The 18,287-nt window shown below is 40.6% G+C and overlaps 1 protein-coding gene across 2 annotated transcripts; it reads right to left on the bottom strand.

Annotated features, from left to right (window-relative positions):
* Positions 1–225: 225 nt before the first annotated feature.
* On the bottom strand, positions 226–11,490 carry gsr (glutathione reductase). 2 transcript variants are annotated; one of them, XM_084086007.1, is made up of 13 exons: positions 11,182–11,490; positions 9,309–9,483; positions 8,151–8,177; positions 7,747–7,835; positions 5,679–5,748; positions 5,318–5,465; positions 4,871–4,925; positions 4,603–4,702; positions 4,258–4,497; positions 2,807–2,918; positions 2,089–2,220; positions 1,057–1,190; positions 226–949 (listed from the first exon to the last, which is right to left on the bottom strand). In XM_084086007.1, the coding sequence occupies exons 1-13, from the start codon at positions 11,244–11,246 to the stop codon at positions 800–802; spliced, it is 1,497 nt and encodes a 498-aa protein (XP_083942133.1). In that variant the 5' UTR covers positions 11,247–11,490; the 3' UTR covers positions 226–799. The 2 variants fall into 2 exon arrangements, with proteins under 2 accessions (XP_083942133.1, XP_083942132.1); XM_084086006.1 differs by lacking the exon at positions 11,182–11,490 and having other exon boundaries at positions 9,309–9,691.
* Positions 11,491–18,287: the final 6,797 nt, after the last annotated feature.

The raw sequence follows: 18,287 nt of genomic DNA, 5'->3' as shown, positions 1-18,287 counted from the left end.
ACAAAATAGCCAATTTTACATCAAGGTGCCCAGATGTCCCTAGTGCCCACCTATCCGCTTCCCCCCTCTCAAGAATTACAGACCTGTATGGGTCTATTTGGAACCACCACCTCAAGGAACACTGAGCCATAGGATCCCTGGAGTGGACCCCACTTTGAAAACCACGGACACAAGACATTAAATATTATGGCACAATTCCACGTCCTCACAAAAGATAGGATCCAATTAAAAATCTTGCATTTTAATCTCTGATGGTGAGAAAGGTATAGATTAGCTTGACAACATGTTTATTGAATCTGTTTACAGTACAGTAGATTGTATAGTTGGTAAGATTGTGACTTTGGACTGGTAGCAAAAACGGGCAGCAATGTTTGCAATGTTCATTCAATAAATGTCTGACAAATGAAATGGTTTATACACGTACACTAGGAGAACTTTACCAAGCAAATAACTCGACAACAATATTTGTAGGGCGACCACTTCTAATTCACAATAATCAAAATTGAATCCTGAATATTGAATGAAATTGATCAGCACTGCCTGAAAGACCCACAATACAATTGAGAAAACGTTGTAATAGTCCATTTAAGTAAAATGTGATGGGAAAAGTATCAAACGCTGCCCACAAATAAGGTCACTTAGAGAGAAAAAATAAGTAGGTAATAGGTCTTATACAACACGTTATTAAGCTGTTGTGAGAGTATATGAAGGAGTGATTATCCCGGTATGCTGATCATATTTGCTAGTGATATTGAGCGGCAAGAAGGGAATTCTGTTTTGTTTGTTTTTTGTTTTTATCTTAGCGCATTGTGACCAACTCCTCAGATGAGGTGGGGTGAATGGCAATGGTGTTGTCAAAATCTGCTTTGGTGGCTCCCATCTTTATGGCTACAGCGAAGCCCTGGAGCATCTCATCACAGCCTAGGCCCTGCATATGCAGGCCGACCACCTGGAAAGAAGGATTCACAGTTTAAGGCGGTAGCAGGTACACATATTTTGCCTAAATGGCTGCTGTCAGAAGACCCGCCCCCCCCCCTTTCCTCCAATGACACATACCGTCTCCTCCTTGCCCACACACACCAGCTTCATGACGCACTTGGACTTCCTGGTTGTGAGGGAATGATACATTGGGGTGAAGGAAGTGGTGTAAGCCTTTACGTTCTCCTTCCCTCTGGCTTTAATGGCCTCCGCTGTAACGTCAAAGAAATAAGTATAATAGAGTGATTTATAATAATTTATTGTAGTGATTTTCAACCTTTTTAGTTTCTAGGACCCCCAATTAGCTATGCATTACACAGACCACATTTCTTTTTATTTTATTTGTTTAATTTAGAGTAGCCAATTATTCCCCTCCCCCCTTTTTCGTCGCAATTTGTCGTGCCAATTAACCCTCCCCACACATTTCTGTATTGTATTGTATTGTATCCTACTGGCTTACCTGCCAGTGACAAGCCCCAACCAAAAGGACGTAAGGCCAACGTCCTACTCTTCCTGTTCAACACCCCCATTGAAAGACGCCAACCTAGCCCCTAAGAGTCTCTAGCGTAGTGACAAAGATTGCCTGGCTTCCCTCCCATGAACGCGGCCAATTGTGTTCGTATAGACGCTTGGCAAAGATGTACCATGTTGAATTTGAATCCCTAGATTCTGGGGTGGTGGACTATTTGATGTTACCTCTGGGACCCAAATGTACCTAAAATGTTATTGCTGTTAGACATGATTTGGTCAGATATGGTCTGTCATTTGGTCCAGAATTCCTTTACGGTTTACGTACTGTAGGTATAAATATAACAATGCCTCTGACCAAAATAGCCATTGTATGTTTTCTAGCTGTATTTACTTGTACATGAATTAGTGAAGATTAACTATCAATCATTTAGCTGGGTACCCCTTGGAACATCCTCAAGGACCCGCCATTGAGAACCACTGTGTATTGTATACGGTAATAGAAATGGACTTTTTAATATTACCAATCATGAGTTATTTAAACGTATATCAGAAAATAACTTTTGGTTCTTTTACATTTCTACAGTTAAATGGAGAATCTTATCCCCACCGAGGACATCTTGGGTATAAGGGCACACTCACCTTCCGTTAGACCAACCGTGCCGATGGGTGGGTGGGCAAAGACAACAGTGGGAATGTTGGAATAGTCCACTTTGAATTCGTGCTTTCCCTCAAACAGCCTGTGTGCCAGCTTTCTACCTGCAGCAATGGCAACTGCCCATGTGCAAAACTTATGTCAGAATGCAACTCAGAACAAATAACCAAAATACACCAATGCAATCAATTATAATGCAAAACATATTTATCAGTAACAGGTAACTGTTTTAGCAACTGATATTAACTCATTCACTGCCAGAATTATTTCTGGCCCGTTTGAACACCGCCAAGATTTTTCATTGAAAATAAAAAAGTACTCAGGAGCCGAGATACAGAATTTTTAAGTTTTAAGTTAACAAGGAAGTGGATGGGAGTCTATATCTTCGAAAAATCATATCTCCTTGGTCTTTGGGTAAAAAAAAAAAAAAAAAAAAAAATGTTTTAATTTTTTTAAATTTTTTAAAAAGTCGTTTTAGTCGTTCTTGGCAGGCATGGCTTATGGACAGAAGTCGTTTTAGTCGTTCTAGGCAGAGAATGAGTTAATTGGCATAAAATGAATCTTTTTGTGCCAATATCAAGGCAGCATAAAATTGCACCTGCATACTATGAAATGCATAATTGTTTTACAGGGGAAAGAACATCAACCAGTAACAGACTTTCTCTGTCGTTACAATATTATAAATATGATTTTAGGAGGGCCTACCAGGTGTGAGGAGGGCCTTGCCACAAACATCCCCAACAGCATAGATACCCGGACGGCTGGTATTTTGGAACTCGTCCACCACAATATTGCCACTTTGGTCTGTATCAATGCCCTGACAAACAAAACAGACAAGAATAAATATTGAAGCAAGCCTATTTGGTAACAATTTACTTCCGTACTCTAGTGCTTGTTTATGTAACATGTTAATTAATCTAAGAAAAACTATATGTTAAACTCTCTCTGACACATATAATAGGAACAATTCGTACAACACAAAGTTAGTACAACAAATTTGCATAATGTGTGAGGAGGATCTTTGATATAGGTGATTATTTACATTGTAAACCGATGCCATAATAAGATTCAAGATTTGTAATTTTACATTTTAAAGTACCTAAGAGTAAAAGTATTTAGTTTTGGCTCCTCAATTCAACTTTGTAGCATAACTAGGCAAGACTACAGAGCATCCAGAATCTTTTTTTTTTTTTAAAGAGTTTGAAATGCTCTTCATATTTACTATTACACATGTGAAGAGAATAGAGTACCGAAGTCCTGACGTCAAAACCACACCCACTGGATAAGTGTTTTTTACATTCTAAATCCCATACTTTATTTTTATCACATAACATAAGAACTATGTTCCAAAACAAAAGAACAACAATAACAAAACGAGTTGCAGCATTCTGTCAGGGAGGTGGCTCTGTGTCTTTTATGATATTTAGTATATTTGATACAGTTTGTGTTTGGAAAGAATTTAATTAATTCAGGGGCAAACCCGGAAGTAGCATTGGAAAACTACATCACGTGATTCACTGTCCCCAGTGAAGCACATCACTCTCCGTCAAAAACGTTCCTGAGATTCCTACTTTTCGTGACATTTGTTATCAGTATGTGTTATTTAATTTGTTTGATGAAACAACTGACAACGCTACTCTCCTACAAAAAGAAAAAACCCAATGCAACACCACATGATGCTAATTATGTGTGCCGGTTAAGTCCTTTCTAAGTCGATTTGTAGGCGGCATTCTATTTTCTTACTCTTTGGATGAATTAATACATTTTCAGCATCAGTTCTGTAACCATAGGAGTAAAAGGTCACAACTTTTTAAATCTTGTATAATGTGATTTTAAATGAGAAAAACACTTTGGTCCAGGGGGCATGGCTTTGACGTCAGCACTTCGGTACTCTTTTGACAAGTAGCCTTTCATTGTGAGAGAAGAAACTACTAGGGAATACATGCAAATTTAAAGAAGATCAGTAACTAAATCAACCCTAGCACCCGATTCTGGGGGGAACATTTGGCGAAAATAGAAGATCGAGTTCGTAGATAGACTATTTTTGGCAAAGATATTTAGTGTATGTATCAACATCAATTTTATAGTCTGCATATTGTAGCTTATAGATTAAATGCCAATTAAATGGCCAGTAATACAAAACTGGCAACATTTACCATCTGTTTGAGGCCGAGTCCAGTAGTGTTGGGTACTCTACCGATGGCCCAGAGGAGACAGTCCACTCCTTGGATAGTACCGATTTTCTCCTCTGGATCTTTGGTGACAAGTGTCACCTCAAGGCCCTGGTCTGTTTTACTCACAGACTTCACCTGACTATTCTTCATTAGTTCTATGCCAGAGTTTTGCAGTTCATTTGTGCAGTTTGAACTTATTAGTGTGTCAAAGTTCCGTAAGACCTGCAGTGAATATATGAAAAAGACAAGAGGGGGGAAAAGTATTTCTCAGAACACTGAAATCAAGATTTAGTCGTCCAGTATTTCTGATGAGCCAATCATTCCTACCCCTGACTGTCGAATTATGAGAGATGTTTTGGATCCCAGGGTAGACAGAATGCCAGCCATCTCCACTGCAATATATCCTGCTCCTACAACAACACTGCGCCTGTTGGGATGATGTACGGTATATTCAACATACTGTATGCACATCTACAGTATGGAGACATATTTTTCCAACTTAACTCAGTTTACTGTCATATCACTTTACACCAGATATAAAAGAGTGAGTGATGTTATTTTGTGCAAACTATCTTATAACATGCACATATCTTACTTTGGAAGGCTTTCAAGTTCAAAAAAGCCATCACTGGTGATGCCTAGACTTGCTCCTGGAATCATTAACAAACAAAACCATTATATATATATATATAACGTATATGTTCTTCCTTTGTTTTGCGATTGTAAAACTCTGATAAACTTCTAAACATTTCATTATCAGCTACACAATACATAGATGTCTATATCTGCTTATGTGACACCCTTTGTTGTTTTTGCACTGTAGTGTATTGTCTGTTAATTGATATAAAATACAGGACAGTATGTGTTTAGTTATTACTGTTTTCAGATACATAGTAGACGCTCCACCATGTTATGCTAAAAGCAACAATACCAATACCAGATGTATCTAAAATAACCATTGTGTAATATATCCGTTAATATTAATCCCACTACATGTTTTCACAATTAAACAGGTGCTTTTTCAGAATCATGTCAGTTTTACCTGGGATGTCACTATCACTCATTTCAGAAGGGCGCCCTCCAGTGGCAATCAGGATGTGAGGCGCTGTATACTTCTTCCCATTGACCTCCACTGTAGGCTCAGGGTCATCTGTGAACCTGGCAGGACCTTGAATATGTTCAATTTTAGCCTGTAGGAAAAGAGTTGACGTAACGTTATTTTGCCTGCAGACAAACAGTAAGTCAGACTACAACTTTACTGTGCATTGCCACAAAGCCTTAATGGGATCACAATATTTCATTTAAAAAAAACTGTTTTGTCTTCTAGATAGGACTAGATGTGAATTTGATTAATATCAGAGGTAAATGGTAAAGGTAAGAGTAGATCTAAAAAAGGACTTTACCTGGTCAAGGTTACTGCGATAAATAGTATTCAGGCGACTGATGTAGGCATCCCTTTTAGCCTTGAGAGTTCTGCAAACAAATCATAAAAGCAAATTGAACAATTAATCTAGAGACCGTTTCTCATCATGTATGCTCTTCTTCAATGTCATACTCAATGTCATAGATTTGCACACTATTTGGTTTTGGTTTCTCAACTTAACTTTGTAGCATAACTAAGCAAGACTACAGAGCATCCAGTATCTCATTTTAAGAGTTTGAAGAAGCTTTGTGATGCCCTTCATATTTACTATTACACATGTGAAGAGAATAGAGTACCGAAGTCCTGATGTCAAAACCACAACCCCTAGATAAGTGTTTCTTGCCTTCTAAATCCCATAGAAATGAGTACCGAAGTCCTGACGTCAAAACCACAACCCCTGGATAAGTGTTTTTTACCTTAAATGTTTTAAATCACTTTGTTGTTCCAAAACAAAAGAACAACAATAACAAAACGAGTTGTGGCATTCTGTCAGGGAGGTGGCTCTATCTTTTATGATATTAATATATATTATATTTGATACAGTGTTTGGAGACAATTGAATAATTCAGGGGCGAACCCGGAAGTAGCATTGGAAAACTACTAGCCCAGTGCCTGAGTGCCACCAGTTAAACAAAAAACGAATTGGCCAACAACCAGCTCTTCTGGTGTAATTGGAGCGTGAATGTATTTCGCAATGGCACAACTGTGTTGCAAATTCCAGTAAAATAAAAACATTTGGGGAATTACCTGCCCGAAGAGCTCATACTACCTAATGCAGCATCTACTTTCAAATCACAAAATGCAACTTTTTAGAGTTGCTTTTATATAACTTGGGATCTTGTGTTGCTCACGGTTGTTTCAGATTCAGAAGACCCAGATGAAGTCTACGGCCAAAACTAAAAAGAAAAAAGGCAGCTATCCCCCTGGGTCACAGAGTTATTTTATCATTGGAAATACCATAGGATCTCAATAGTATCGTGGCATATAAGAACTGTGTTCCAAAAATAAACAAATGAGCCCATCGATTTTATTCATATTTATATATTTATTACTTGTTGTTTGCACTATGATGTGGTTTGCACTGTCTTGTCCTGTCTTGCACCAGTCCTGTTGTAAACTGCGCTTCACTGTATCAAACCAAATTCCTAACATGTCTACATGTCATGGCAATAAAGTCTTCTGATTCTGATTCTGATTCATATGGATATGAAGCATCAACTGACAGTGGAAAAAAATATTAATTTATCCAAAGAGTAAGAAAATAAATACATTTTCTCCAAACACAGACGTTATCAAATGTAACTCAATATCATAAACAACACAGAGTCACTTACCTGACAGAATTTGTTTATTTTTGGAACACAGTTCTTATATGATGCGATGCTAAGATGACCCTATTGTATCTTCAATATAAAAAATACTTTGTGACCCAGGGGATAACAGAGTGACGTCCCCAAGACACAATGCATCCACCACCAGAGTGTGTGGTTTCAACTATTTTTACTCATTGTCTTCTCATGTTTCCCATTTTTATTCCTTTAATTCATGATATGCAGGCGTTTCTGATCTCCTTTTTTTCATACCATGCTATAAAGCCCTTTGTGGACTTGATCAGTGTTATAACTGTTATTTAAATAATGTGCATTACTAATATTAAATGTTTCTGTTGTGTTTGGCCCATTGACTGTAACCTTCAAACCATATCATTCATAGTCATCTTGTGTAAACAGGGTGTACTTTTGATCAGTGTTATATAAATAATATTCATTACTATTATTAAATGTTTCTGCTGTGTTTGGCCCATTGACTGTAAACTTTGAACAACCATATCATTCAGAGGCATCTTGTGCAAACAAAGGTGTGGCTTAACCGCTCAGAGAGAGAAGTAGGAAGAAGGAAACCAATGAAATAGAATATCTGACTGAAAAGTAAGTGATATCACTTTCCACAGAAAAGCTAACAAGCATCCCTTTGTTCAGTTTGTTGCCATCTTCCTAAGCCTTATAATACAATAGAGGCAGGTGGAACATTCTTGTCCAATTACTTACTCCCAGTTGAAGTGACCATGTGCATCTTCAAAGCCATAGTCAGAGTGATCATGCAAGTATTCAGCATGAACCGCTGCATTCCACATAACCTATGAAGAAAGATAGACACCCGGATTTTTTTTAAAGACAGCACCTCAAGATAATAGAGTTCTCAACATTACTCCTATCAAAGTATTGTTTTAGGGTTGTTTTTGTCTACTGCAAAAGTCAAACATGTGAAAAAATTATCAGGGTTTATTAGCACAATTTACATATGTGCCACTCAATTGCGTTCTGGCAGTTTACAATAAACAAAAATGTATTATTATTTATTATTTCTGATTAAGAAGACTGAAAAAAGGCTGTTGTTTGAGGTCTATTCCACCTGACTGACAAACATATCTGTAATAGAAAAGGAACAATACCTTCTTTGGGACACAGCCAACATTAACCTGAAAAAATGTGACAAAGAGAAGGTTTAAGCTTGGGCAAAATAAATAAATAAATAAATAGGCAACCAATGTTCCATTATTAACTGGACATAATAACAATAATAACAATAATAATGTCTCAAATGTATATAGCGCTTTTCTAAGTACCCAAAGACGCTTTACATGGGGGAAAGAGGGGTAAAAAAAAAGAAAACATGGTTCCGTTATTCATTGCTGACTTTTTAACTTCAAGTTTTAACTTACTGCCCTACATTATGTTTTCACTTCCTAGTTCATCATATGGCCTATATGACTTTTGCAAAGTCATATAGGCCTACACTGTATCTCGCTACTCATTCTCCAATCCTCCTTATTAATATTATATTATATTTGGGTGGACTGGTCAGTGGTCAATGAGTAACTGGTATCTTGTGCAATAATGTCATCCTTCTTACTGGCAGTGGTGGAAAGTAACTAAGTACATGTACTAAAGTAGGCTAATGTACTTAAGTACGATTTTTAGGTATTTTTACTCTACTGGAGTACTTTCAATTTTCAATCATTTTACTTCCACTCCACTATATCTCAAAGGCAACCATTGTACTTTTACTCCACTACAATTATTTGAAAAGTTTGTTACTTTGTAGACTTTTACTATTATTATAAAACAACTTATACTTTGACAATTTCAAAATGTGCCGATCGACAAGCTCACAACATAGTATTTTTATACATTTGAAAACTTGCGAAATGGGACCTTCTGCATAATGAGTACTTTCTACTTTTGGTACTTTAAGTGCATTTTGATACCAATACTTTTCTACTTTTAATCAAGTACATTTTGTTATTCAGGACTTTTACGTGTAACAGAGTATTTCTACATTGCAGTATTGATACTTTTACTTTAGTAAAACATGTGAGTACTTTTTCCACCACTGACACAGACACTTGGCAATGCAGTATCGGTTGGATCCGTCCGTGGCAATTACTTTTAACAGACTGCTAAAACAACCCACCAACATTGTGCACAAAAACAAAACAAAAAGTAGTCTGGAGGTTTCCCAGTGCGCCTGTTTTTTGCATCGTGACAGATGCAGTGGTCAGTTGATCAAACAGTATCCAGAATGTAATGGTGTTCGTATCGTTACTCACGCAGGTACCTCCAAGTCTGTGACTCTCTATCACCGCGGCGTTGGCCCCGAGCTCTGCCGCTCTCCGTGCGCCTGCCAGACCCCCAGAACCCCCGCCGATCACCAGCAGATCGAAGCGCGTTGTTGTCGACTGTGATGCGGAGGCCATGACGACGATGCTCCGACGAGGACGATGTCTGTATTTAAACAAGGAAATCAAACAAGTCCTGAGCGGTTGAATGAGAGGCAGAGTTTGTGTTGTTCTGGTGAAGCAGAATAATAACACTGCCATAACCAGGAAGAACACACGCGTTGTATAGACGATCAGTGGGAATGGGAGGGTCAAGTTGAATGCGACTGCTGCTGTGTCATTATGAATTACAACAATGGTCTGTGCAAATCCCACAAAGTGTTCACAATGCTCATGGTGATGAGCGGCCACTGGGCTACACAGACAGCAAGGGGCTGCAATAATAATGTTAATAATAAACTGATATTGATCCCTGGGTAAATATCTACTGTAAAGATTAAAGATGACTTGGAAATTATCACAGCAGCAAATTGTGCAGCCCTGAAACATTACTGTCATATCATGACAGACAGTCATGGATGAATGAACTTCAAACTGCTGTTTGCACTTTCTCCATTTACAGAACATTTACATAAACGTTCAGATTTCAAATATAAAGTGCTTCTATTCGGGCCCGCAGAAGTACATGGCCGTATCTTCCATATTCATAAAAAGCCATAAAAAGCATTAATCCGATCGATAGCCATGTTCTCCGTATTTCCCATATGCTTTCAATTACGCGACCCTGTCGGTTTGGAGGTGTATTGCACTCTGATACATTATAACTCTTAGCTCCGACGGAACCTCTCCCTCCGATGTACAGCTCCGAGATGAGGTTCCTCGTTTCCCTCTGCCGTTTGAGCAGATTGAGCAGGACACTGTCGCACATTTTCCACTTTACATGTTTCTTACCCCTTAATGCACATCGTATCCAAAAGGTAAAGCTTTTCCGCCATTATCTCAGACGTTTTAAGTTCTAGCGCACAATAAAAGCTATCCAACGAGTTGAAAAAAATATTTAATTCGCCTGTGTCCTCAGCCGGTTCCATAATATTTTGCATTAGAAGATGCAATTCAACATTTGACCAGTAGGGGAATCAGTGATGTTATCTCTACGGGCGCAACTCTTGCGCAATGTCTTAAAAACATGTAACCGGATGAGGACCGAGGCAAATTAAATACTTTCTTCAACTCGTTGGATAGCTTTTATGGTGCGCTAGAAGTTAAAACATCTGAGAGAATGGCGGAAAAGCTTTACTTTTTTGGATACGATGTGCAGTAAGGGGTAAGAAACATGTAAAGTGGGAAATGTGCGACAATGTCCTGCTCAAACGGCAGAGGGAAACGAGGAACCTCATCTCGGAGCTATACAGCGGAGGGAGAGGTTCCGTCGGAGCTATATAACTCTATGAGAAAATGGCCACCGATCGGATTAAAATGCATTTATTGAACAATACGGAAGATACGGGTACTTCTGCAGGCCCGAACATAATTGCTACATCCGTGGCCATGGGGTAAGCACTTTATATTTGAAATCTGAACGTTTATGTAGATGTCCGGGCGGGCCGTAAATGGAGAAAGTGCAAACACCAGGTTGAAGTTCTTCCATGACGGGGTCGTGAGTCGTGACAGACGCCTGTCGTGTGATCCATGGCTACAAATTGTGGAACTATGGTCATTCAAAGTTACTGTGAGTGCAGTGCACTAGTGCAGTCAAGAAGACAAGAACATTAACTGGTTTAGGAACTGTCATGTACATCAATAGTATAATCAATATACTAATGTCATGCAGCTCTAATTAATATTATATGACTATTATACTCACCTCGGCAATGCATGGCACACTGAAACTGCACAAGAGAGTGGCAGTCTGCGAACTCTAACTAACATGTTTATTTATGGCTTGTTCAAAGTCATTTTAATTAGAGAGACATATTGTACTGTAGGCTGTACTGTGTCCAAGTCCGTTATTTGTTCTCTCCCTGGGCTTAGCCTGCGTGGATAGTTATATTTAACTCTATCAGTAAATATAGTGTATACCAGTCCGCTTATTACTCCCTACGCTTAGCCTGCGTGGATAGAGTTGAACTTCACTCGACGTGGGTCGTTCTGTGTCAACAACACATAGCAATGGTTCGTGTAGTAAACATAGGCTCTGCTTCAAGTTCAAATACTTCCTGTTTCGTCATCACTGCGTGAATGAACGGGGTGAACCATATTATACCTCTATGGGGTGAACGTGCAAAGAGCTCTTTTTGGAACGTGTCGTTCAAAGTAAAGATCAACGGGTGTTGTGAACTTGTGACAGCACCGAACAGCACAGGTGGACTCATGTTTTAGGTCTAAAACATGAGTCCAAAGCGTTTATAGCGTGTTCTGCTCTGGACCAGTCCAGGGCTACTAAAACATCAAAACATGTCCGCACACACTAAGTCCCAAGTTTATTTGAGGACGTAGAGAGAGAGATAAATAAACAAATAAACGTTGGCACATGGGCCAAGTGCGGCCGCATTGAAGTTTTTGGTGATCTATTGCTGTAGGTCAGCACCACAAAGAAGTATGCGTGTCATTCCCATCGAGTTAAAAATAAGGACATTCCCTGTAACAGACAGGTGGGCACCAAAACCATCTGGGCACTAGGGACAACTGGGCACAATGGACATGTGGGCACCTGGACGAGTGGGCAGTGAGGGGTGGAGATAACTGGGCACCTGGACGAGTGGAGATAACTGGGCACCTAGACGAGTGGCCACCTGGAGAGGCCATCTGGGCACTAAGGACATGTGGCCACCTGAAGTAGGATTCGTGTTTAACTTTACATAGCATGCTGCTTTGTTGTTGGTAAGTGTCAGTGATATTTAACCCACTGTTCTTTAAACCCCCAAACACAAAACAACAACGAGGTAAAAAGTACAATATAAGAGTGTATTTGCCAAAATATAAGTACTGTTAACAAATCGAACAAATTGAGAAAATGGTAAAATACCAAAAATCATAACCTTTATTTCAGCTCGGAGTACAGTTGAGGGGCAGGCCCTCATTTTCAATGTAGCCGAGATACAGAACACAGTAATCAACAGGAATAGACATTCACATACAGCAATAAAATACATGAATCAGAAAGAACTCAAAATTAAAATAGTCAAAGAACTAGAACAGATAACCAAAATGAAATAATTAAATAAAGCAGTTACAATCCTGAACAAAAATGTTGGAAATCATTTCCCTGAAATTACCTAAAGATGGAAGTGATTTGATTTTCAAGGACCTCTGGAGCTCATTCCAGGCAGATGGAGCACTGACAGAAAATGCTGTCTTGCCTAACTCTGTCTGCGCAAAAGGAACCTTGAGCGTCAGGAGATCACTCGAGCGGGTCTGGTATGTAATAGGGTTCTGAACCAACATAGAACAAATACTGTATAAGGGGGGAGCATTCCTGATATGGCTTTAAAAATAAACACATACCAGTGCTTATCACACCTCTCAGATAAAGAGGATAAGCCTCCTGCGTTCCCGTATAGTGTACAGTGATGGGTACCATAGGTGTCACCAGTGACCCATCTTAGGGCAGAATGGTACACAGTGTCAAGGCACTTTAAAATTGATGGAGCAGCAGTTCTATAAATAATGTCTCCATAGTCTAAATAAATGGTCAAATGATCAATGTTAGGATAGAGAAAACAATGATGAGAAATATAGTAGCCTACTGTTAAAAAATAGAACAGTACAAAATAAAATGATAGAAAAAATGGAGATATATAGTAGCCTACTTAAAATAGATATATGAGTAGCCTACTGTAAAAACAAAACAAGACTGACATTTACATGTCATTTACAGGGTGGCAACCAATATAAAGCAAGTGTGTGTGTGTGTGTGTGTGTGTGTGTGTGTGTGTGTGTGTGTGTGTGTGTGTGTGTGTGCGTGTGCGTGTGCGTGTGCGTGTGTGTGCGTGCGCTCGCGCGTGTGTGCTGTGCTGTGCCAACAGGAAACAGAAATTAGATGTACAGCTAATGACAAGTGAAATTTGACATCGCTGTGCTCTGCCGTGTCTCTCGCTCTCGAACGCGCCGGTAAGTGAAATCTGACACCGCTGTGCTGTGCTGTGTGTCCAGATCCCATAGTCTGGTGAGACCAATGAGGAAAAAGTGTCGAGAAGTGTCAATAAGAGGCGATTATGTACAGGTCTGTTTGTAGACAGGCTGGCTTTTCAAGCCACCCTGTAAAAAAAATGCTGAACTGAATGCTAGGATAGAGAAAACATAGCTAAACAGTACACAATAAAATGATAGAACCTCAGTGCTATTTTGGCAAATACACTCTTATATTGTACTTGTGACCTCAAAAATGTGGAACGCCCTACCAAAAGGAGTAAAGGAGTGTAAAACCCTACTCTCTTTCAAAACTGCCCTAAAGATACACCTTCAGGAGGCTGCAATTGGAAAATGGTCCCTGTCTAAGTCCTAACCCAACCTACCCCCCCCCCTCTCTCTCCTTCTTCTTTTGTACATATTAGTCCAGTAATTCTAGGGTTGAGGTTGGACCAAATTGTATTATTTTGTTTCTCAACTGATTTTGACTGGAAATTAGGTCTACTAGCCAGGATAAAAAATCTACCCTGATCTGCTCACTGCTAATACCCTAAATCCAAGATGGCCGCCATTGTGAGTATTTCATTCCAAAAATTGGCATATCTTCCAAACTAATAGAGCTATGAATGGAAACAAAGTGTCTAATCCTATGTTTTTGAGGTCAGGGAATTGATTAGAAGCATTTTTAATAAGACTGAGATTTTTTTGGTAACTTAACTTACATGTTATTGCCATTTACAGGTGAAATCACAAAACTAAATGCAGTAAGTAAAACAAAGAAAATAAAAGGCACATTGAAAGGCACAGGTGTTTTCAAAGCTTGACTGTCACCTCCTGATTGCATTACACATAACTTAAATCATCTAGAAAACATCTAGAGACATGTAGAGAGATATGTAGAACCTTCACTGCATCATTGGTGCAGGTGATTTCAACACCCAGACAGTCTAATCATCTAGAAGCTCTTCACTGTTCACTTCAACATTGGTGCAGGTGATTCCCTTACACTGACCACAAGCCAGGGTGCACAGCAGTCCATTCTTGCGACAGGAACAGGTGTTCTTGTCACACTTGCCGTGGCAGTTGCATTTGACTAGCTTCAGCAAGGCTGCTGGAGCAGCATCCCTCTGCATCCTCACTGGCTTGAGATTCTCCACATGTTGGCCTTTGTGGAGCAACCATCCCCACTTGGTTGGATCAAGAATATTGCCTAGCCAGGTTTGTACCTGGTGGTACACTCGGTAACTATGGTACTTGGCTGCATCGCAAGTAGGTGGGAGAGATTCAGGAGGCAGATATACCAACCTGGACGCCACCTTGCTACTGAACCTGGCTGCTCTTTCAAAGTCAAGGCTATTCCCAGGCTTAGAGTTGTACAGGACTTCTAGAGCGGCCTGGCCATGCTTGTTGACATCATCGTGGCTTTGATTTGGCTTCATGAATAAGCTGGCGGGGTCCTTGAGCTGATGGCATTTGCTCATTGCCATGACATTCCCTATGCTGTATTGTCTTGACGTCGTATCACACCCTGTGATGGCATGTAGGAGGAGCAATGATGCAGTAAGGTTAGGGGCTAGATTATCTTGTAGGATCCGGATGTTGAGGATCTTGCTGGCTGTCTGTAGGAAGATAGCCTCGGAAACCCATGCCTTTTTTTTGTTTCAAAAGAAAAAAAGCCTGGGAGAACCTTGCAGGAACGCTGGTCTTAGGACCTTGTTATCTCCTAACCAATCAGAGTGCTCCAAACCCAGGCGCTGGAATCCAGCGCCTGGGTTTGGCTCCGCCCTTCAAGACCATCGATCGGGCTCGTTCTTTCAGTCTAGTAGGAAGATGACATGATGGCTGGGACTGAGATGGTGCAGCAGCAGGACCAGCAGGTCGGTGTCGTCCCCAACCACTGCCACTGATCTCCTCTTGGCCATGGTACATGCTGTTGACACAATGTCGTAGTCAGCATCACCAGCACTGTGGTAGAGTTCAACTCCAGCTTTCTCCAGCTCACTGCCAATGAAGTACAGGAACTTCTGCTTATTCCTGGGGTTTGCGAGGAATGCCTTCTTCTTCATGGTCAGCTGCATTTCTGGCTGGTCAACTTCTGCTCCGATGTTGTTTGACCTGGAACGTCTCTGGTGTGCTTCATCCTTTGTAGAGGGACCACTTCCATAACCATCAAATACGACAACAGCATGTCTGTAGTGGCGATGTACATACTGCACATACAAACTGGATAGATTGGCATATGTTGTCTGGTTGGGCCATGGCAGCCGTTGCAAGAGTGCACCACCATCAAGGACGTACACGACATCATCTGGACATTGACTTACTACACAGGATGGTACCTTCTTCACCAGGCCTGTCTGGAGACTGGCCTTGTCTGGCGGACGCATCAGGAGACTGTTGTCAAACAGAGCTGTGGGGTAAGCTGACAACTCGTATGTGAACAAGGTTCTTGTGTCAACAGTCCCTGTTCCTGCCACAACAAGACGCTGGAACAACTGTTTCGGGTCGATCTCCAGGCGTTCTCCTTCAATGGCAATGTAAGTTGAGGCAGCAAGTGTGGTGACCTGATCTCTCTTGCGGAACGTGTGCTCTGCTACCGATTTGCCCTGCATAGATTTCAGTATGGCATGACCAACTGACTCTGCTCTTTCTACATTCACAGACTTGTCAGCTACGACTCCAGATGACAGACTATGCAGTTCCCTCAAATCCCGGGAGAAAGGTTTTCGTTCAGAGAAGTAGTTCAGGATCATCTGCACATCCTTGGCATCTCTGGTCATCCCTGCAGCTGCCCTGTCCTTGTGGACCACTGCTTCCTTGATGTCTTGTAGGCCGGTCACTTCTCTCATGGCCCTGTTGACTTCTCCACATGCTGGGGTGGACATCAACCATATCAGACTTGTCGACTGTTCAAACCCCCGACCTCTTGTCAGACCACCAACCGCCTTAATGTTCCTCATGAAGCTTATTCATGAAGCCAAATCAAAGCCACGATGATGTCAACAAGCATGGCCAGGCCGCTCTAGAAGTCCTGTACAACTCTAAGCCTGGGAATAGCCTTGACTTTGAAAGAGCAGCCAGGTTCAGTAGCAAGATGGCGTCCAGGTTGGTCTATCTGCCTCCTGAATCTCTCCCACCTACTTGCGATGCAGCCAAGTACCATAGTTACCGAGTGTACCACCAGGTACAAACCTGGCTAGGCAATATTCTTGATCCAACCAAGTGGGGATGGTTGCTCCACAAAGGCCAACATGTGGAGAATCTCAAGCCAGTGAGGATGCAGAGGGATGCTGCTCCAGCAGCCTTGCTGAAGCTAGTCAAATCCAACTGCCACGGCAAGTGCGACAAAAACACCTGTTCCTGTCGCAAGAATGGACTGCTGTGCACCCTGGCTTGTGGTCAGTGTAAAGGAATCACCTGCACCAATGTTGAAGTGAAGGTTCTACATATCTCTCTACATGTCTCTACATGATGTGGTTAAATTAAGTTGCAGTAGATTATAGGTATTTTGAGTTTTCTAGATGTTTTAAGTTATGTGTAATGCAATCAGGAGGTCACAGTCAAGCTTTGAAAACAACTGTGCCTTTCAATGTGCCTTTTATTTTTCTTTATGTTTTACTTACTGCATTTAGTTTTGTGATTTCACCTGTAAATGGCAATAAAATGTAACTCAAGTTACCAAAAGAAATCTCAGTCTTATTAAAAATGCTTCTAATCAATTCCCTGACCTCAAAAACATAGGATTAGACACTTTGTTTCCATTCATAGCTCTATTAGTTTGGAAGATATGCCAATTTTTGGAATGAAATACTCACAATGGCGGCCATCTTGGATTTAGGGTATTAGCAGTGAGCAGATCAGGGTAGATTTTCTATCCTGGCTAGTAGACCTAATTTCCAGTCAAAATCAGTTTAGAAACAAAATAATACAATTTGGTCCAACCTGAGTGGATTTTTTTGCTAGAATTACTGGACTATATTTCTCACTCTTCATACCAGTAACCTGTAAACTGATTGTATGACATTCTATAGTAGTTGTGTATATCTGTCTGTCTCTTATATGTCATCATGATTTGTGTGCGTGGGGAACTCATTTGAAACAAGCTCAGTGCTTTTATGAGTCTTCCAGTTTAGTAGACCTTGTATTGTGAATTTGTACTTCCATGTACTGTTGTTCTCATGTCTTACTAAATAAAGTACATCAATCAATCAAAAACCTCGTTGTTGTGTTGTGTTTGGAGGTTTAAAGAACAGTGGGTTAAATATCACTTATCAACAACAAAGCAGCATGCTATGTAAAGTAAAAAAAAACAATTATGGACCCAAATCCTAATTCAGGTGCCCACTCGTCCAGGTGTCCACACGTCCCTAGTCCCCACTCGTCCTAGTGCCCAGTTATCCCAGTGCCCCTCTCTCCAGGTGCCCACTCGTCCAGGTGCCCAGTTATCTCCACCCCTAAGTGCCCACTCGTCCAGGTGCCCATATGTCCCCAGTGCCCAGATGGTTTTGGTGCCCAGTTGTCCTGGTGCCCACTCGTAAAATAGCACCCAACCACGATTCAGGAATTTCAGGCCTGTTTAATGAACAACGAGTGTAGTTAACAATCAAAGCAGTTTAGCAGTCTACTCTACTATAGTATTATATTATATACTATAGTATAGTACAAACATTGCAACGTCTGTCATCATCAGAGGGCGTGCACTTACTTTTAACTCTATGGGCGTGCGTCATGGCCGTCAACGTCCAATGAAAACCATTACGCTGTATTCGTAGGCAAATGTAAAGTGTTACGTAAATGTACACCTCGCGTCACCAGGCTTTCCAGTAGTGGCAGCGGTGGCCT

This window comes from Gymnoscopelus microlampas (assembly GCF_963454915.1).
Source record: "Gymnoscopelus microlampas genome assembly, chromosome: 18".
Taxonomy (NCBI): Eukaryota; Metazoa; Chordata; class Actinopteri; order Myctophiformes; family Myctophidae; genus Gymnoscopelus; species Gymnoscopelus microlampas.
This window is presented reverse-complemented; position numbering and strand designations above follow the sequence as displayed.

Excerpts from the sequence above, each read along its gene's own strand:
- gsr (XM_084086006.1), bottom strand. The coding sequence starts at position 9,578 with ATGGCAGTGTTATTATTCTGCTTCACCAGAACAACACAAACTCTGCCT. Across the intron at positions 5,466-5,678 it reads ATCGCAGTAACCTTGACCAG|GCTAAAATTGAACATATTCA; the intron begins GTAAAGTCCTTT and ends CTTTTCCTACAG. Across the intron at positions 1,191-2,088 it reads CACGGTTGGTCTAACGGAAG|CGGAGGCCATTAAAGCCAGA; the intron begins GTGAGTGTGCCC and ends TTGACGTTACAG.